We start from the raw sequence: 21,310 nt of genomic DNA, 5'->3' as shown, positions 1-21,310 counted from the left end.
TTGGCCAGAAATTATTTGTGCCTCAGTTTCTTCATGTGTAAAATGGAGCTGATGGCTGTACTGACTTCATAGCATTATTATGAAGATGAAGTGAGTTAATATGCATATAAATCTTTACATTGTCTTTGGCATGTGAAAATTATTCAATAATTATTGGCTATTTTTATTTTCAGTTTTTTCCATTTTTTCAGCATCTATATCATGATGTCAAAGAACTTTAACCTTTAATTATTATTGTGTTACTTGCTCAGTTTTCTGTGTTGCCATATTATGTCACGGATGACTACACAATAATCTACTGAGGCAGCATACATTGCATATGTATCTGTACTCCTGAAAGACTCACAGCATTAGATATGTATTAGGGTTATGAGCCATCCCAACTTGCTTAGAATTGATAGGACTTTTAGTGTTAAAATCAGGAAAGTACCGGACAAACTGGGACAAGTTGTCTACTTTATATATACAGTAGGCACTTCAGTTTTGCTTTTTATACATCTCTTATTGGTCCCAAACTTAACTTTCAAGTAAGCTTGCTTTCACTTTGCCACAAATATTTATTTATAGCCTAGAAAATATAAAGTCACAACCTCTGGGTTTCTTTGGGGTTTCCTGAAATTCCCTAGGGTTTAAAGTAGAAAATCTGAGACATTCCTGAAAAACACTCTCTCCCATCAGCTCTGGGTGTATTTACTGGAAATTGTGGACAGCCCTGTAGGAGCCTTCTTCAACCTGGCCCACAGCCTAGGAAGTCTCTCCTGCCCATCATTTCCCATCTCTCTTGGTGTTTCCGTCATGATTTTGAGTACCTCCTTCATTTGCTTTCCAGAATCAACATACCCTTAGTTGACTCAGTGGCAAAGCCTCTTTCTTCACACAAGGATCATGTTTTTTCCATGAATTCCCCAAGTGGGGCCAACGGATTTTTCCTCTTTTTTGTGTACCACTACCACCCTACTTCAACCTGCACTGGGACAGCATTTGCCCTAGGCCATTGTTTTTCAGATAGCATTCCTTAAGGATCCACTGTGGCCTCTTTAAGTATTTCTCTTTTTTTATTATTTATTTATTTTTTTATTTATTTTATTTTTATTTTTTTCAATATGTGAAATTTATTGTCAAATTGTTTTCCATACAACACCCAGTGCTCATCCCAAAAGGTGCCCTCCTCAATACCCATCACCCACCCTCCCCTCCCTCCCACCCCCCATCAACCCTCAGTTTGTTCTCAGTTTTTAAGAGTCTCTTATGCTTTGGCTCTCTCCCACTCTAACCTCTTTTTTTTTTTTTCTTAAAACCATGACAAGTGTTTGCAGAAGCCCGGCCAATCTTCTCCAGTACAATCAAGGGTCTGTGTCAACAGTCTCTGCAAGTTTGTACCCCAGCGTGTTAGTTTCCTGGGTCTTAAATAACAGAAATTTATTCTCCCTCAGTTCTGGAGCCTAGAAGTCCAGGGTCAAAGGTGTCAACAGGACTGGTTCTTTTTGAGGATATGTGGGAGAATGTGTTCCATGCCTCTCCTAACTCTGGTGGTTTACTGGCAATGTTTATCATTCCTTGGCAGGTAGATACATCTCCCAATCTCTGCTTCATCTTCACATGGCATTCTTTTTGTAAGGACAGCAGTCATGTTGGATTAAGAACCCACTCTACTCCAGTGTGACTTGATCTTAACTAATTACATCTGCAATGACCCTTTCCAAATAAGGTCACATTCTGAGGTTCTGGGGCTTAGGGCTTCAACATGTCAATTTCCAGGGTTGGGGAGGAAGTGCAATTCAGTCTTTAATGCCCAGATCTTCAGGTAAGTTAAAAAAATAAAATAAAAACAAAATTCTGTGGACACTAAAGGCCACTTCTCCACCGTCATTGCTCATAAATCCATTTCCATTCTCCACTCACTTTGCATTTGATACTATTTCTGCTACAAGATTTGCATGGTTACCAGCATCCACTTATTTAGCACTCTATAGGGCATTGTATGACTGCAGGGATATTAAGAAATATAATATACACTTGACTCACCAGTTCTAAATCAGGGTATATCAGATCTTTTTTAAGGGAAGCCTGCTGAGGAAAAGTTGAATCAATGGCATAACTATTATAAAGGCAGTGACTCCCATCCTGATGAATAATAATTACAAGCTGGTTGCCTTTTTAAATGCTCTAGAGAATAGCATGGTGTGTACAGACATGGATTGAGAGAGTGTGTGCATGTGTGCGTGCGTGCGTGTGCATGTGCATGGAGTAGTTTATGATGAAATCACCAGGCTCCTCCCCAGTCTTCCTGCAAACATTAAGCCTTCATTGGGTGCACAGGGAATAGCCTGCATCTCCTCACTCTGGCTGTGGCCGCTTGCTTCCTTCTGTCAGATCCCTGGAATTGCTTGACCCCTTCCCCTATAAAGAGATAGCTCTGTTCCAAAAGATAAACACCAGTAGTTACGGGGAACTTGGGGGAGAAAGTCGAACAAGCCTTCCAGTTATTGTTTCCCTGGTGTTCTCACGTAGAAACACAGACGATCTTTGTGGATGAGGTATTTCTGACTCTGGCAGTTACAGCCTGAGATGTGAAGGCAATGATGGATCTTCACAAGGGTGGGGAATCAGAGCACATGGGAGAGGGGGTTCTTGCCTTGTCTCCTCGCTTCTTTCCAGGGACACCCCACCTCTGAGAAATCCCGGGAACGGAGGAGGCACCTAGCTAGTGCCCATTTATGCTGAGCTGCCAGGAAGGCTGCTAGCTTGCTGAGAGGCGGCGGGCAAGCCTGGCACTCAGCTCCTCTGCTGCCAGATCAGGGAGCTGTGTGCTTAGCGCCTACACCCTAGGCTCCAGCTCTGGGCAGCCCCGGGTGGGCTGGGGGAAAGCGCGAAGCTCTCAGTCAGTGGCTGCAAGTTGACTCTCCCTCACTGTTGCTGCTGGCAGAATACCTACACCAACGCGGACAAGCTCCTAGAGGCTGCAGAGCAGCTGGCTCAGACGGGGGAATGTGACCCCGAGGAGATCTACAAGGCAGCTCGACACCTGGAGGTGCGCATCCAGGACTTTGTGCGCAGGGTGGAACAGCGGAAGCTTCTCCTGGACATGTCTGTCTCCTTCCACACGCACACCAAAGAGGTAAGGCGAGTCGATGGAAAGGGGGCGTTGGCTGGGTTGATTTGTTCTGGCAAGGGTCAGGGCAGTTTCCCAGGAAAAAACGGCCTCCAAGGTATGCCCAGGGGCCTGGGTGATCTTGGGGTTACTAACCTCCTGACAGTGATGATACTAACAATTTGCTCCTGATTACCTGTATTTAGGTCTCAACCAAAATGAAACATTTCCTTCTCATCTCTAGTGAGGAGGGAGCCACCCAGGCAGGTAGTTTAGGGAGTCTGCTAGAGCATTCAGTCTGCAGCTAGAGAAACTGGGGGATCCCTAGTATAGAAATAGTCACTGCAAGAGGAAACGTAAAATAGCAGAGACTCCCTTCCCACCCCATACCCAGTTTCTTATGGTTGCTGTTTCCTATCAGAAATCAGTCCCGCAAAACTTTGATCATCTTTGCTACCAGCAAGAAACGTACGGAGTTTGCAAATGTGTTCTATGCTTTTCTTTTATTTTTTTAAAACAGAAAATTAAATCTTCTTAATGAGGTCTGCTCCAGGGTGGTGATGTTAATGTGAGTTGCTTCTCAACTTGTCTGATTGTGGAGTGGTGGCCAGTGAAGGAAGGGAGACTGAGGTACCCTCCATGCAGGAGGAAGCCAGCTGGGCTAAAATCTGGTCCTGAATCATTCACAAAGCAGAGACGGGAAAGGGGAGAACGGATTATGTTCCACCGTTGGCAGGGCAGAGAGGCTCCCAGAAAGGAGTTGGGTTGCAAACCTGCAATTGCTTTTCATTTCTGATTAACATGGGGGCATTTGAAATTGAGTAAGTGGCCAGTAAGGAGATACATTTAGCATCTTCTATAATAACACCCTTGGCAGATGAACTCATTAGGTGTATGCATGCTTCTGTTCCCCCAGGAATTCATTTTAATGGAGTATTAATTAAAGTGTGATTGCTTCTCAGGAAAAAAAAAATTAACCCTACTTAATTAAGTTGATTTGTGATATTTGAAATGCATTAAGAAGCCTGGTTGTTACTACTTCACAGGCTTTTCTGACACTTGGTGGGAATGAATGCAAATTGTTGCAGTGCCTATCAGAGAAAAACATGAAAAGATAATGTTTTCTAAACTGAGATTCCCCAGGCAGATGAAGGGGCTGTGAGCTCCCAGAAGATGGCTCTGCTTCCTCTCTGTGGGATCCACAGCCCCTCTCTGATGAGTGTCTGTAAAGCAAGGGGATTAGCTTTAATCCAGGTTTCCTGCCTGGTTGTCTGCTCGCTTGTGGCTCACCCGATTCTTAATAATGGTTTCAGAAACCAAAGTCATGTGTATTCTCCTCTAATTATGAGCCTGTGGGTGATGGAATGGAGCATGAATGAACAGGAGTCATATTCCTTGTGAGGGCTGTGGGGGTGCTAGCTGCCTAGGGAGGTGGAGGATGAGGTCAGTTTAACTATATCTCCCACCTTCTGTACATGGAGCTAGAAGGCTGGGATCCTAGTCCAGATTCTGCTGCTGTAGAACCAGGTGAGCTTGTGCAGATCACCGTGCCTCTGGCCCTGGGCTGCCTCATCTATAAAATCATGCTGTTGGATTCAGTGGCCCTGAGATCCCTGATGGTTCTAAAGTGAATTCAAAATTCCTTTCTTTTTCTTCTTCTCCTCTTCTTTATTTGATGTTGATAACAATAATAATAAATAATAGTAATTCAGTCTGAAGTAATACACCAAAGTGACAGACCTGACCTAAGATATGGCTCATTGTGAGCACTCAACGTGTAGTAGGTAGCATTTTTTTAATTGGGTACCTACTACGTGCCAGACACATGGAATCCTCATGACGATCTTATGATCTAGATTTTATTAAACATACTTTCAAGTGGGAAAACTCAGGCTCACTAAAGAGTCTGTCTAAGTTACGGAGCTTCTAAGTCATACAGCGGAGATTTTACCTGGCTTCCTGAAGACTGTTCACACTTGCCCCTGCTGCTCCAACACACTTCTGTTTTCCTCCTGCATCTCCTTTCCTCGTCTGCTCTTCTTCCTTCTCCTTACTCTTCTTTTTTCTCTTTACATTTCCAATCTCCAAAGCAGGCCTTGAGGGGGAGGGTGGATCTTAGCAGAGAAATGTAAAGTGTTGCCAGGTTGTGGGTGTGGGAGACAGATGCTGATAAGTACTGTCAGAGATCCTTCCTGCCTAGTTAGGGCTAATTTCTTCTTCTTTCCTTTCCTCCTTCCTTTTCTCTCTTCGTTTCTGCCTGCATACAATCATTTTCTGAGTTTTTGCATTAATGCCAGTGTGTAATAGAATGGCATTGTGGGATATAAATTTGAAGGAATTAGAGCCTCCTGTACAGGAGATTTCTGAGCAGGAACTGAGCATCCATCTTCCTAAGTGATTTAACCTAGACTTCCTGTGACTCCCCAGGCTGAAGTTCATAATTTTACTTTTGCCTGCTTCCTACATCAAAAGATTTGTTCTACTTAGACTCAGAGAGGAAACAGGAGGAAAATATGAAAAAGATATGCTCCAGGCCCATTTCTTCTGCAGATTTGAAGACTCTGTTTAATCCTACTGGTCCTGCTTTATGAATTCCTGGTGGCCATATGAGTCTGGAAGGTTAAAATCTTCTAACCATTTTATTGCAGTGTTATTCATAATTTGAATAATTAGAAACTATTTGAATATTCCGTGTTGAGTGATCCATTAAACATATCAGAGTGCATCTAGCTAGTGAAATATTATACAGTCATTATAAATCACATTGTAAAAGTTCATTAATAGCATAAGAAAGGGCTTGTAGTATGATACATAAAAAACTGTATATCCAGCATGACTACAATTTTGATATGCACATAGAATAAAGACTAGAAAGAAATATACAAAGAAGTTAAATGTTATGGGTGATTTAATTTTCTTTTGCATCTTTTTTGGTTTTATAACTTTTCTTCAATGATATTTTCAGCTGAAAATCAATAACAATCCCAATAATGTTATTTTACAAGAACAAAATTTGTCATCCCTACTTGGAGAGAAAAGTTACACTATAAAGAGAGGTGACAAACATGTGCCTGGGACCTTCCTATGCTTGCAAAGCCTCAGGTATTAGTATATATTGTGCTCAACTTTCAAATAGCTTCTTTTTGCCTGGGGACTGGAGGGCAGCTGGCATTTTGCTGGTCTGGAGAGTGAGGAAGCATGTAAGGAGAATTTAGCCAGGTCCTCATTTTCTTTGTCCAGGGAGAAGGCATTTGTAGCAGGTGTCATCTGCTCTGCAGAGATTGTCCAGACAGAATTCTCCTTCCTTGCTGTGTTTCCATGGAAATACTGCAGTTTCTGGGCTTTCAAAATATCCCTTTTTAGGTATTTTTGTAGTAATAATATGAGAGTCAAATTAACTGAAGAATGTGGCCAAGATAATCAACCTCAACTCTTTATTACACAGCTTAACTAAATGCCCATTTCTATTTGTTTCCAACCTTGTGAAATCATTCTTCCATGCTATTTCCTGCTCAAACAGGCGCACACACACACACACACACACACACACACACACACACTTCTCAAGACCCTCACATGTACACATGTTCCTCTACCCACCACCCACCACCCACCATAGAACCAAAACTAAATCAGTCTTCAAAAGGGATGATACTCTCAAGATCATGACTGCTTCATCCTCTATTTCAATTGCCAAACTGTCATGGTGCTTATCGAAGAAGTAAAAGCTGATAGTTGATGCCAAAGAAAAATGATCTCTTCAAAATGAGGGAGGGGCAGTTTACCCTGTGGAACTAGTGTCCATTAGACATCTTGGGGCAGTTGATTGTATCATCACAGTGGCGGCCAGGGCTGTGCAGATGGACTAGCCAATCAGCAGGTGAAAGTGATAGAGTAAAATACCTCTTTCCTTAACCACTTATCCATAAGCCTCATTATTTCTACAAACCTCCTAGTATCTCCCTTCCTTGTCCCTTCCTGACTGCCTTTTTCCATTGCCTCTTTCTCAGGCTGTCCCACTTTGCAGGCAGGATAGGCTCCATGGGCTGGCCCCTCCTAAATTCACTGGTTCACTATTAGGACTAACTTTATGTAGGCTTCTAACTAACTTTAAGTCTTCCTTAACTTTACCCCTGCGAAGGTTCTCAAACTTCTCAAGTTAGGCCCATTCTTTGGGTATAGGTATTTGGGGCCACAACCACATGTGTTCTCTGAGAGAAAGAACACATAAAGCCTCTAAGTATGTATATCAACATGGACCAAGTATTCATTGCCAACCAAAGAGCAGACCCCTAAAGGGGTGGGTCACAGTACAGGTATGTTTGATCAAGAAGAATGTCTGGAAATGGCTGAAATGTGAGAGTCATTCTGGAGCACTGGATTAATGGAGAAAGCACAGTGCTAATGTGTGAGACTCTCAATAAGCAGAAGATAAAGAGGATTACCCTAGGGGAGAGAAAGCAAAATGGAGAACAATAGGGAAAAAAAATACATGGTTGCTGTTACTGATTACCTCACACACTCCATGATTTTGCCCAGTTCTGGCAGTCGTTGCTTCTTGTAGCTTGAAGTGAGAGAGAGAGACCATTCTGACTAGGTCTCACTGGTGCTGCCTGATAATTAGTAAATTAGTAACAGAAGCAGCTCTCTGGTGTGAATTCTTTTCAAAGCAACCTAGGCATGCTCTTTAGGGATAAGTCAGATGGACACATACACAGAAGGAAACCCACAGGATAGGAAAATTGCAGCCTAGGAAAGGAATATTGATCCTTACTCATAGTTTAGTGACACTAATGTTCAGTTCTGTCCACTTTATGCCTCGGAGGTGCTTATTCAGAATTATGAGCCTGCAATTTAAATTTGCTGCCACCAGGAGGTGACTGTGTACATGTGGCCTCATGGGATTGCAAGTGACTCACTACTCAAGCTTTCTAGGTTGTAAATAGTGTCTTAACTTGGTATCACAATTATCCTCAAACTAGTGTTAAACTTTTTGGACTTTGGATGTCTCAGTGTCTAAGTTGTGACTGCAGAGTTGCAGTTTAGAGAGGCATTTCTTTCTTTCTTTTTTTTTTTAAACACACACACACACACACACACACACCTGTGTTTATCTGTCTATATCTATATATCTATAATATAAAATACCCATACGTATAGTTAAAATTCTGATTCACCACAAAAAAGTTTATTCCAACCTTCTCCCTTTCCCCTGGCAATAAGAAACCTTAATCCCATTGTATACAATATGTTTACTTCCTCAATCTTTCAATACACATTAAGCATTTCTTTACTACCCTGTCCTTGACATCAGCCTAAAGAGACACCATAGCATGTTAGAGCTGGAAGGGATTTTAGAGACAAGCTGGAGAGACCACACATATACATGTGTACACGTGCACACACCATGTTAAATATGAAGTAGTTGAAGTAAAGTAGTTTTCCCATGCTCACGGAATAGTCTGACAACGGCAGAATCAAGAATTATCGCTAGTAAATATCAATTCCATTCAAGAGTTCCTTTCCTTCTGTTTGTTCTTTTAACAGAAGGAAAAACAGAGAAAGATGTCACTAACCCTTTGTATTTGGTGTTGAAGTTCCCTTCACTATCTCCGAGTCAAATTGTCTTTAATCATTAGCAATTTTATTTGACATTTTAAACTCTTGAATGTAGACTGCTTCCTTTTCTTATCAAGCTGCTAACCACTGGGCTGAGCTGCACTGAGTATTGTATTTTACTATTTATCTCTTAGCTGATTTTCCTTAGTAGGAAGTAGGTTTTCACTCTGCCTTAGACAAGAGTTTGTTTATAATACAATAGAATATGGGAACAGAAATGTGAGAAATCAGTTTCAGTTCACTGGTCAAAGAATATTTTGGGGGAGGGCATGTTGTTTTAATAATATTGACTTCAGAGGCCAGAGTGTATCCTCATATGTCCCTAGTGTTTCCCTGGTCCCCTTGTTTGTAACACTGACACCTCATTTTTATCTGGAAAGTTCTGTCTTTGTCCCTGCTCTTTAACTGCATGACCATCAGGAGGAGGGAGTGCCATGAATCATGGTGGATGTCCTCAGAAAGAATGATGCTTTCTTCTGTACATCTACACCAGAGGTGTTCAAGTTTTATTAAGGATAAATAAAGGGGGATGGGGGAAGGCTATGAAGCCATTAAAATAGCTTAGGGATGGTACTGAGAACAAAATTATCTTAATTCAAATAAAATTCTCAAGATTCATATACGCCTCTTTTCTCTCTTATTCCTGTAACAATGAGTGCCAACCTTACCCTGATCAGTCTTCTATCTCAATGCATGTCCTCCCTTGAGACATTGAGTTTCTTTTCCTTCTCTTACATGACAGCTTGGTGTCCAGATTTTATCTCTCTCTCTTCACATCTTTTCTTCCTCTCCTCTCCTCTCCTCTCCTCTCCTCTCCTCTCCTCTCCTCTCCCCTCCCCTCCCCCTCATCTTTCTTACCTTCAGAAATATCTAGGTTTTCCAGTCTCTAGGCTTTCCGTAGACATCCCAGGACAAAGCAGCAAAAACAGCAAAGAGAGGCCCAGCTCAGCCTAGCATTCTGAAGGACCAAATCCAGTGTTGATCTTTTACCAGTTAAAAATGGAAGAAGTATTTCACACTTTCCCTCTGCCTTCTAGTTGGACCTAGGGGTGGCTTGCATCAAAAATATCTTTTATTTTTGAGGTGCCTGGGTGGCTTAGTCAGTTAAGTGCCTGACTCTTGATTTTGGTTTAGGTCATGATCTCATGGTCATGTGATCAAGCCTTGTGTGAGCCTCTGCTGAGCAAGGAGCCTGCTTGGGATTTTCTCTCTCCCTCTCTTTTTGCCCCTCCCTTGCTTGCACTCTCTATCTCACACACACACAAAATAAACAAACATTTAAAAAAAAATTTTTAATACATTTTTTATTTTTTATTTTTTTTAGAGAGAGAGAGCAGGGAGGGGCAGAGGGAGAGAGAGAGAGAGGGAGAATCTTGAGCAGGTTCCATGCCTAGCACAGAGCCTGATTCGGGGCTTGATCTCACGACCATGAGATCATGACCTGAGCTGAAATCAAGAGTCGGATGCTTAACTGACTGAGCCACCCAAGTGCCCCCAAAAATATCTTTTAAATATAGTATCTAGCATTTGCTATATACCAAGTACAGTTTCTAAATGATATATATAGATACAGATATCTATATAGATAGATATAGATATATCTCACTTATTTGTGTATATATACACACAGACATGCATGCACACACATATATATCAAATTAGTAATATTTATGACTCTGTGGGGATAAACACTACTATTATCCCCATTTTACTGATAAGGAATACTGAGGAACTGAGGTGCAGACAGGGTAGGTTATTTGCCCAAGCTTATATAGCTGATACATGGTAGAACTGTGGTTTGAAACTCTTTTTTTTTTTTTTTTTTTTTTAATGTGGGGCCTGAACTCATGACTCTAAGATCGAGACTGAGCTGAGATCAAGAGTCGGATGCTTAACAAACTGAGTCACCCAGGAACCACGGGGGTTTGAAATTCTTAACCATGCTACATGCTATATTGCCTCTGTATCCAGTAGTTTTTCAGAGAACCCATTATCTTTTACCCAGGGACTTCAGCACCTTTAGAAAATGGTTTTGGTCTCCAGGCAAAATGGCAGCCATAAAGTATGAAATAACAAGAAGCAACAGTGACCAATATCCTGAACTTCCTGATTTCATACTGATCTGTAATAAATACATTTGTACTTATAGAAATATGAATCCAGCTTATATGGTCTGGAAAACTTGTTTTATGTTTTTATAATAGAAAAGGTTATTTTTAAAGGAAATAAACTGAATTACAACCAGATTATTAACTGCTAAATGACAGGAACACTGAATAATAATAATTTGTATTCCTTGCAGCTATCATCACAACACTATGAGCTTATTAATAATGCTATATGTTTACTTCAAGCATTAATAATAATTAAATAATTTAATATCCATAGTCTTTGATGAGCAGGGCAGATGTTACTCCCATTTTGTAGATTATAAAACTAAGGCTCAGAGAGTTTCTCACCTGTCAAAGAAGGACATTCTTTATACCTTCTTACATGCTACCTCTAGGGTTTAGTGTTCTTGTTAACTCACCCTCTTCTGTCACATCCAGAACCTCTCCTATCTGAAGAACAAAGAATAACTTGTCTGAAACTTGAAGACTATTTCTGTCTCTCTTTATTGATTCTTTTCTTATCTCTAGTTACAAAGGCCATACCATGATTTACCATCCTGAGAACTAACTAGATGAGATAATATTCTTGAGATGGATGTTTATCCGTGTTCTTAACATGGAAGACATACATAAATGTTAGAACCAGAAGGCAATTAGCCATTTTATTTAATGCTTTCCTTTTTACACACGAGGTCATAGATAGGCAAGGGTGAAGTGATTTACTCAAAGGCACCACGAGTTATAGGAAGAACAGAGGCCAAAATCCACATCTTCTGATTCTATTAATTTTCTCTCTATACTGTTTCCCTCCCCCCAACCCCCGCCCCTGGTAGAGCCCTGAGCTGATCTTTCTGGATAGCCACATGAAGATTCCTTATTTTTAAGCAAGCATCAGACTCGTCTTTCCCTCCATCATTTTATGAGCATGCTCCAGAGGAGTAATTAGCAGTAGAGCACTGTGGCAGGCCACTGGAGACCTAGTTTCTGTATGAGGAAGAGCTATCATTACATGAGTTTTCAGAATTCAGTTCAACTCTTCATCATTTCTAGTGCTTATTCTGCTCAAAACATTACACTTAGCTCTTTTAAAGTTGTCTGACCAGTCATATCACCCTGACTACATTTCAGTGCTTTGAATATCATGGGGGAAATGTCTCATACTTATATTGAAATTAAGATAAGCTACATTTTTAGCATTCAACCTTCTAACCAACCTAGTAGCCCTGAAAAGAAACAAATAATTTAGCATAGCACATATTTTTAAAATTAATCTTCATTTGGTTCTTATGGAGCATCACATTCTTTTTTGCATATTTCCAAAATCATGATACATTTCTAGGAATCAGCATCTAGCTGCCTGAGGTGTGCAGAATCCTCCTTTCTGAAAGATGAAATAATATATGTCTATCACCAGCCCTCTGTTCTTCCTACTTTCTCAAAGATGAGCAATCAGCCTTGCTCTAAGATTATAAGTTTCCCTGAACCACAGGGAGGTTAAGCCAGAGGTGGTGATCATCCTTAGGGAATGGAACCATTAATGGAGTAAACTTAGCAGAGATGAGTAATGAATATAAATATAGGTGTGCTGATGAGAATGATAGTCTGACATTGCACTGACTGGCTGAGGGTAGGTTGGGTGACCCCTGTCCCAACTATCTTGTCCTTGTTCCACCCCTGGCCTCTCCTGTCTGCCCTGAGTGGGGTCTCTGCTCTCTCCCCCACAGTTGTGGACATGGATGGAAGACCTTCAGAAGGAGATGCTGGAGGACGTCTGTGCAGACTCAGTGGATGCGGTCCAGGAACTGATCAAGCAGTTCCAGCAGCAGCAGACTGCCACTCTGGACGCCACGCTCAATGTCATCAAGGAAGGCGAAGACCTTATCCAGCAGCTCAGGTCAGCGCCTCCCTCCCTGGGGGAGCCCAGCGAGGCCAGGTCAGCATGGGCAGTGCTTTCCAGTGGGAAATGCCCTCGACTAGATGTGAGATAAGTCATGTCCCAGTCTTGGCTCAGCCACCACCAGCTTTGTGGTCTTGTGTGAGCTTCAGTTTCTCCATCTGTCAGATATGAAAATGCCTGTGCCATACCCAACTGGAGTTTAGAATGAGAGTAAATGGAAAAGCTCTGATGTTCCAAGGAATTATTTATCATTCATGCTATTATTTAGCAATCAAAAAGTAACATAAGTACAAAAGTTAACAACGTTCAACAGAAAATAATAACATCTTCATTATGAATTATGGCATGTTCGGGGCACCTGGGTGGCTCACTCAGTTAAACATCTGACTCTTGGTTTTGGCTCAGGTCATGATCTCGCAGTTTGTGAGTTCGAGCCCCACTTCAGGCTCTGCACAGGTATCATGGAGTCTGCTTGGGATTCTCTCTCCCTCTCTCTCTGCCCCTCCTCTGCTCATGCTGTCTCTCTCTGTCTCTCTCAAAATAAATAAATAAAACTTAAAAAACAAAAAAGAGTTATGACATATTTGGTCAGGTGGAGAAATAGCCATTATGGAGTATAGTGTTATTTGGTATCTGATCTCAGGCTGAACTCTGAACTCTAGTGCCCCAGCTGGCAAAAATGGTTGGCTTTGGGGATCCAAAGCTGTCCTCCATGAGGATATAGAGAGTTTTTATTGTCATCCCACTCTGTTCTCCATTACCCATGTATGACCCTTCCACCATTCCTTGCTGCCCAGAAAATACAACTCCTTCTGTATCAACCTAAACAAACATAACTAAGAAAGAAAATCCTGTCTAAAACCTTATATTCATTTAGAATCATCCACACCATTGCCTCCTTTCTGTTGGCATCAATATCCAGGTTCCTATCCCTGTCAAGGGTGCTGGCTCCTCAGATAAAGTGTCGTGAGGCCTTGAGCAAGCCCTCAGCACCACCCCTGTGCCCAGGTGCTGTATAAATAGGACTTGACGGTGCTAATGATGTCTGCCTGCAGGGACTTGTTCTATCCTAAAATCACCCAGTGCTGGGACCTCTGCCAGCTCCGGACCGGAATAATCTCATCAGCAAGTCCCAGGCCAGCGCTGGGCCCTGAGGGAATTACTTCAGTTGGAGAGGGCTTCCCCCACCCTGTACCAGTTGTCCAATTAAACAATGAAAAACTTACCTGGAGATAGCCCTGGCATGTTTTTCTGTTGGAAATTAATCATGTCTATTCCAAACATGCACATGAGATGTTTTGAATCCTCCTGTTGCATACTAACAAGACAGCCTCTTTCCCTTCTTCCTCCAGCTCATCTTTACAAATATATCATACATGAGTTTTGTCTGCCTACCTAGGAAACCCTACTGTTATTTGCTTCTGAAAAAAAATTCCAAATAACGGGCAGTCACTTAATCTCTCTGGCCCTCAGCTGTTTTGTCTGAGTAATTAAGGAGGTTGTTCTAGGAGCTCTGTCAGCTCTAGAATTTTGTGATGCTTAGTGTTTTCTCTCCAAATAACTTTTCATAAGCTTGGTCAGTTCCGTTCTGTCTGAGTTGGATCTGTGGGGATGACATTTGCTCTCAACTGCCAACCTTGCATGATGCCTAAGGGCTGAAGGCTACTCTGTAATGGTGAAGGTAGTGACATGGCTGATGGCCGTTCTACAGGTTTAAATTCCATGGATGTCAGAGAGGACCATAGGTGTGTGATCAAGAACCACTGGTGACCATGTATTCCCTCATTAGCCTGACTCTAGCCTAGGATCCCCTCCCTAATTTCAAGACCAGTCAAAGAAGAAAAGAAGTGAATGGTGCCTAGTGGAAATGGGCAGGGCCTCAACACATCTTCCCTAGGTCTCCATGACTTTTCTGGCAATCATTACTGATGCACCTAAGGTGGTTTTTGCATCATTTCTGTGATTCCCAGTGAGTGAGATGCTGACATAGGTGCTGTACAAAATGGTCAGAAATCATTCTCTTTCTTCTGGAAGCTTTGTGATGGAAAAAAGTCTGAGAGGATCAGTCAGAAAGAACAAGCATATCCTTCCAACAACAAAGTCCTCAACAAATGCATAATTCAGCATATCAAGTGCATGCCTTATATTCTTTTCATGATTGGGGTGTCTGTGCAATGGTGGAGTTTTGTGCCCAAATAGGCCAGAGTTGCAGGTGGAATTGGGAGCTCTCAGAAGGAGGGGCTCCTGACAACTGGCCTTATGCCCCCTTCAGAAATATAGGATGAGCTCAGATCCTGCTGCTTCTGAGACAAACACAGGCTAAAAGGACTGGTTTTCAGAAAACCTGCTGATGGTTTGTCCTCCAACCTCTTACATTGTACAAGAAACCAGGATGCCACAAGATAATGAATGTGCCCGTCTATTTCAAGCTTTAGGACCATATAGAATCTAAACTTCTGAACTCCTGTAATTTTCCTATTATAACGATCTCTTAGGTGGCCTCACCACCCTTTACTTCTCTGAGCAGCTCAATTTGTTTACTTTTTGTTCCCCTCTATGACATGCCACCTTCCCCCCCCACTTTTGTATAGACGCTCCTGCTCAGAAAGTGCACCCCTCCTACCTGCTTGGCTGGGGTCGTCCTTTTCTTTTAACGCCCAAATCCAAATCGGAACTCATCCTCTTTGAAACTTTGCTGTTGTCCCAGCCTTTTGTGCCCTGTCCTCTACTCTCCCCAGCTGGGCCCCTGCCCCAGTCAGCACTTGACCCTTCTTTTGTGTCCTTTCAGGATTAACAGCCATTATTAATACAGCATGTTTCTGCTCACAGAGCACATTTCCATTCACTGTCTTATTTAACAGCAAACCACGAAGTGAGCAGGGATTATTAAGTTCACTTTTCAGAAGACAGCGGGGTCTCCAGGAGGTGATTTCCCAAGGCCACAAGCCCATGTGTGCAGAATGGGGACAATCTGGGCTTGTGGCCTCCAGATCCTGTGTTTTCCTAACTACAGCTTGGAGCTTGTGGAATAACACCAGCCCATAACTTTGGCATAGCGTTATAAAGTGGATGAATAATTTTGGTAGCCATGATCTCATTTTATTTTAATAGCAATCCTGTGAGATAAAACTAGGAAGGGTGATTTTTTTTCATATGCTTTAATTTGTATACTCTTACTCATTGTGATTAATGTGTCTACTCATATGCATGTGTATGTGTGTGTATTAAAACTCTGCATATTAGGCTAATTATATGTATGAAGCCATTCCATTTCCTTAATATATTATGCTTTGTAGAGCCTTTTCCATGCATTCCTTCGTCTGATGGCTTTCAGAGTTCTGAGGAATAAAGAGGAGAGCAGCTAGTCTCAAGCTACAGTGCTATGAACCCCAAAGAGGATACAAGTATCGTTGGTTCACCTACTAAGGAGATAGTGCCAGGGTCACAGTAGGAGTTTGATAAACATCTTGAATGATCCTGTTGATTCATATCCACCTTGCTCAAATGAGGAAGGCCCCCTGCCCGTATATCACTTTTAACATGGAAAGGCCCCTCCCTTCTCCCCCACTCTGCCACAGGGACTCGGCTGTGTCCAACAACAAGACACCCCACAGCAGCTCCATCAGCCACATCGAGTCAGTCCTTCAGCAGCTGGATGATGCCCAGGTACAGATGGAGGAGCTGTTCCACGAGCGGAAGATCAAGCTAGACATCTTCCTGCAGCTGCGCATCTTCGAGCAATATACCATTGAGGTAGAGGTGGCGGAGGGGGGCACTGGGAAAGGAGAGGGAGGGAGTCATGGAGAGTTCTGCGGGGGGAGGGTGGGCTGCAGAATGGGCTACTTCCTGGTCAAGGGCGCTGCATCAAAGGCTGAGAACGGAGCATCAGGCAGTACCCTAAGGGAATCAGAGGGGATCGTGCATCAAGGATACATTTTTATAATCAACAGATTCACAGTTCACATTCTACCATGTTCCATTCCTCTGTCCTTCTCACCTGCTCAGCCAAGAAGAGCCTCTCTGTTTCACTCTCTGTCTGAGATGACTTCACTAAGAAGGCTTTTGGTTGGGATTATGTGGACCCTTGGTACTTTGGTTCCTGAAAGACCATGGAGTTGTCTATTTGAGTTAGTGATTGGATCCTTTAGCATCAGGAGGAGGAGGTAGATGTTAAAATTTGGAGGCCTCCTCAGTTGGTGACCTTGGTCAGGAACTAGATGAAATCACAGAGCAGCTGGGAAGTCAGGCGCCACAGGGAAGAAGACCTTTTCTTCAGTTTGCTTTGTGCTCACTAAGAAGGTAAGTCTGTGCTAAGGCCATCTTGATTCATCTCATGGACTCCTCAGTTCCTTCTGGCAAGGTCAGGATCAGATGTTGTAGTATATTTATATCCTCTTTGTGATGCCTATTAATAACGTCTGTTCCACATAATATCCACCTTTTATTATTTTCTGCTTTGAAACAGTAACTAAAACCAGGCCAGGAGGGCTCCTGGGGTGTGGAGAGTATCTAACACCCAAGGCACTTTGTCCTTTTCAGGGATGGCAAAGGGTTAAATGAAAGATCCACTGTCTTCTCTTTGCTCCCTGCTGGTAGGGTATTAGGGAAAGCTACTTCTCCATCCATCATTCTTTTACATTTTGTTTTGCATTCCAACCCTCTCCTCACAGTTGGGGCTTCTGGGTGTCTGGGAACGATCTTCCCAACAATATCTGTGGAAGCTTCATGAAACTGATTTGGAAGGAAATTACTTTGTTTTTAAATGTTGATATTCCAACATCCCCAAAACAGTCCGAGGCAGGACCAGAAAACTGCCCTGGCAAAAGATGCTCTTTTCTTCAATTCTGTGACCAAAAATGTTTATATTGAGAATCAGAAATATAAAAGAAAAGGAGTCCTAAAGCAATCCTTCCTATCCCTATTGTCCTATGATTATTCTCTTCTCAAAAACATACCTCTCCCCTTGCCTCCCTGGAAGCCACTACAGTTTCTTGCTTAAAGACTTCATGGTCTAAAAGGGGCATTCTGGACAATTTCTGGAACAAAGGAAAAGAGAAGTCTTTAAATCTGGATCTCAATTATCCTTACAACTTGTTCTATAACTTTAGGTGATTTTTTGTGTACCCTTTACTTAATTTATTTTGAATCTACACTCAAAAGGATTTCAGGTGGCTACTAGTATTCAAACATATGTTGTAGGCCACTTGGCTGGCTCAGCCAGAGGTACATGCGACTCGTTCTTGGGCTCATGAGTTCAAGCCCCATGCTGGGTGTAGAGATTACTTAAAACAAATAAACTTTAAGAAAAATAAATGTATACTTAAGAAAATATGTTGAAAGACTAGTAGGAATACTAGTGGAAAGTTAGAGATTTGGGCACACAGCAGAGAGAACATGGTGAACTTCATAAAGCTGAGTAACAAAGGTAACAAAGAAGGAAAAGAGGGGGTGTGAGCTGTTAATCTTTGGTAATTGGGAGTCAGGCTCTCAGAAATAAGCAGTCACATTTGATTGCAGTGGACCAGGCCCCAGGACTTCTATCATCCCTCCTTGGCTCCACTTCACCTACCGAGAGTGAATATAGCCATTGGGAGATGATGTTAGCTGGTGTGGTGATATTGCAATTGTAGTCTTTCTTTACTCTTCTGTCATTCTGGGTCCACATCCAAAAATGCTTAAGAGGAAGGAGACAATCTGAGGGTTTGGCTGTTTAAGTTTTATTTCATTAGAGGGCATGGTTTTGAGGTCAGGGTTGCTGGTTTAGTTCCAGAATGGGACAGACAGCTTCAGTTTGCCATGAACTACACCCCTGACATGAGCCAGAGGGGGCGGGAGGCATCACCAGGGTATGTCTGCCTGCAGTGATTCTGGGAAAATCCATTTCCATTCCTGAAAAACAATCCAGAGTATATGCCAAAATTACCTTTAAAAAACAAAGCGAACTATAAATCAAATACTTTAAAAGTGGATCCTATTTAACTGTTGCACTAGAGAAGCTTATTTCAATTATAGGATTTGAATTCTTCAGCCTTTGCATTATATAAAACTTCCCTCTCCCCACCCCCACCCCATACTATACAACAACCTGGATACTTGGTATGCAGTAGAGCAAAGTGGGGACATAGTATGAGGGAGATAAAAATAGTGATTTGGTGGCACCCTCTGGTTCAGGCAGTGGCATCCAGGTTTTAGAAGGGGTCTTGTTCCCCACTTGGGATATGGCCCAAAGCTTGGGAAATGCTGCATTTCATCTCAGATCGAAATGGAAATCCTGCCAAACCTACGGAGAAGTTGTGCCCCAACTCAATTGTCAGAAGTTAGTTTTGAGGGTGATGAAATTATTTCAAATACCATCTAGTGTTTCACCATGGGCATGAAGAGTACGTCTAGAGAAGAGTCAGAGTGTGAAACTGAGGGTGGTTTCTCTAATGAGAGACATGTTGGAGCTGACATTAGCCAGGGCAGGGCTGTTACTGCAGGGACTTTCAGCTATGGCTTCCTAGAGGAAGCCTTCCTAGAGGAAGGCATTTGATGGACATGCTTGGAATTCCTGGGGATTACTGAAAAGCAGAGCAGGCCTGCTCCCCTGACATCTGGGAATCTAAGCATGACTCCTTAACCATGTCACTGATGCCTGAGATGGGCTAATTAATTTAAAAATTAAGGTAGTACTGGAGTTGCTCTACCAGCCACCTTTTCCTCAGTGAGAATGGTGTATATGGCGCCCACAGTATAACCTGGGGTGAAGTCATAGGGCACCCCCAGTAAGAGTGAATCTTAACTTAAATGTATTAGGCAAATGCTTAAAACTAGGACTGTAACTGCATTCCTGACATATCTTCTTAGCCTCCACGGAGACTGGACAGAGTGACCCATATCAGAACATAATGTTCTGTAACGTTTTTCCTGTACGTTCAGCTTCCCTCAGTGAAAGACATTTTATATCAAAAGGTGATAATAGCAGAGACCAATAGTGTTTATTTTGTGGCGGTAAGAATGTGCATGATTTTCTCTTATTTTTGAAACTTCCATGCATTTCGAAGTTTTCTGCAATTGATGAGAATGATCAGAAAGAAATAAAAAATATGTTTAGAAGCAAGACTAGGCCAGTGGTCTCCAAACTCTTTTGATTGTTCACTCTCTTAAAATTTTTTTGAACTTGCAACTCCCTATCTGTGCATATATTAGTTTATGAATGGTACACATGTTCTGCTATCACTGACTAGTAATCTCAGAACTCGGTGTGCCCTTAGGGTGAAGTGTAGCTTTTTCATTAGAAGTTGTGGTTCATATTTCAAATCACCTTCTCGATAATTTCTAATCATTTTTTTTTTGGCCTGGTTTCTTGACAGTTCTGATTAGATTATCACTCTTTCTTTACCCCATAAGGTGGCTGACAGAGTTCAAAGTTCTCTTGTGCTTTCATGCTTATTATTATCTTCAAACTGCAGTTTCTTTGCAGGAAACTTGATAGGCCATGTGTCTTTCTGTGAAGATTAGTTAAAACTAGATAATAGATAAATATTTTTAACTGGGTTCATGAAAAGAGCAATAATTTAAAATATGCTAAAAGCAACCCAACAAACAAGCCATAGTCAGCCCCTCTGCTCTGTGCGCTCCCGCCCTCCTGGAAGAGCCCTCTCCCACCCCACCATCTGCCAGTGGTTGCAGTGAGACTCCAGCATCAGTCTGCTAGTAAAAGTCTAGGGAAACTTTGCATCTTTCTTATGGTTTAATCAAATATGTGTGCATGTAATAAATATGCACATACATAAGCATATTTATACGGTGAAAATTTTTATGTTATCAGTGGATAATCTGGGACATCCCCCGGGGTGGTCATACTCACATTAGAGAGTACTAGAAATGACACCAGGAAAGATACTCTAAATAGGAAACTTTATGAAAAATGGGCCACAGTTACAGTTTTTCTTTTAAATCTCTGACTCTATAATTACAATCAAAGTTTGTTCAATGTACCTGAATATTAATCTGTGTAGTTAACCTGAGTAAGGAATGAAACAGCCAACTATAAATCTATAGAGGTCACATTAGGACTGGTTGTGGTTAGGCTGGGGCTGGGGAAAATATAGCCTTCAAGGAAGAAAATTCTGCCTTCAGGAGGGGCAGTTGATGGAAATTTACTGGTGGTCTCAACTCTTCAATTGGTTGTATGCAAGGGCGTTTAGTGTCTTGTATTTGAAAGAGACTGCTCCGTCAGCCTCTTGCCTGATCCAGCTCAATTAAACATTTAGTGAGCACCTAATATGAATCAAAAACTATGTTGGGCATTGAAGATACAAACCATCCTTGCCATTAGAGGGCTAGCTAGGGAGAAACAGAAAAATAGAATCATCATACAATGTGATGATTCTGTTGAGAGAAGACTCATGGTTGGATGAGATCACTGAGGCAGGAATATTTAGCTTAGTCGGGCTGTCCATGGAAGGTTTCTTGGTGAGATTACATCTAGAAGACAGGTAAAATTTGGTGGCCAGGTTTTGACATCTCCAGGGGATGCCGCCACTTCTCTACTGGGGTATCTCCAAAGCCTAGATGTGGGGTTTGGGGGGAAGGGAGAAGAGGGCAGAC

General features: G+C 42.1%; 1 protein-coding gene across 23 annotated transcripts in view; it reads left to right on the top strand.

Annotated features, from left to right (window-relative positions):
• The window catches only part of KALRN (kalirin RhoGEF kinase), a 672,273-nt gene that overhangs the window by 341,903 nt on the left and 309,060 nt on the right, over positions 1-21,310 (top strand). For 19 of the 23 annotated variants that reach the window (XM_058731107.1, XM_058731105.1, XM_058731102.1 and 16 more), the window contains exons 11-13: positions 2,927-3,118; positions 12,546-12,754; positions 16,297-16,471. In XM_058731107.1, coding sequence (XP_058587090.1) covers positions 2,927-3,118; positions 12,546-12,754; positions 16,297-16,471 — 576 coding nt within the window. The remainder of the gene's footprint in view (positions 1-2,926; positions 3,119-12,545; positions 12,755-16,296; positions 16,472-21,310) is intronic. The other 4 variants (XM_058731109.1, XM_058731112.1, XM_058731126.1 and 1 more) reach the window with 1 other exon arrangement.

The sequence above is a fragment of the Neofelis nebulosa genome, chromosome 5 (assembly GCF_028018385.1).
Source record: "Neofelis nebulosa isolate mNeoNeb1 chromosome 5, mNeoNeb1.pri, whole genome shotgun sequence".
In the NCBI taxonomy this organism is placed as follows: domain Eukaryota; kingdom Metazoa; phylum Chordata; class Mammalia; order Carnivora; family Felidae; genus Neofelis; species Neofelis nebulosa.
This window is presented reverse-complemented; position numbering and strand designations above follow the sequence as displayed.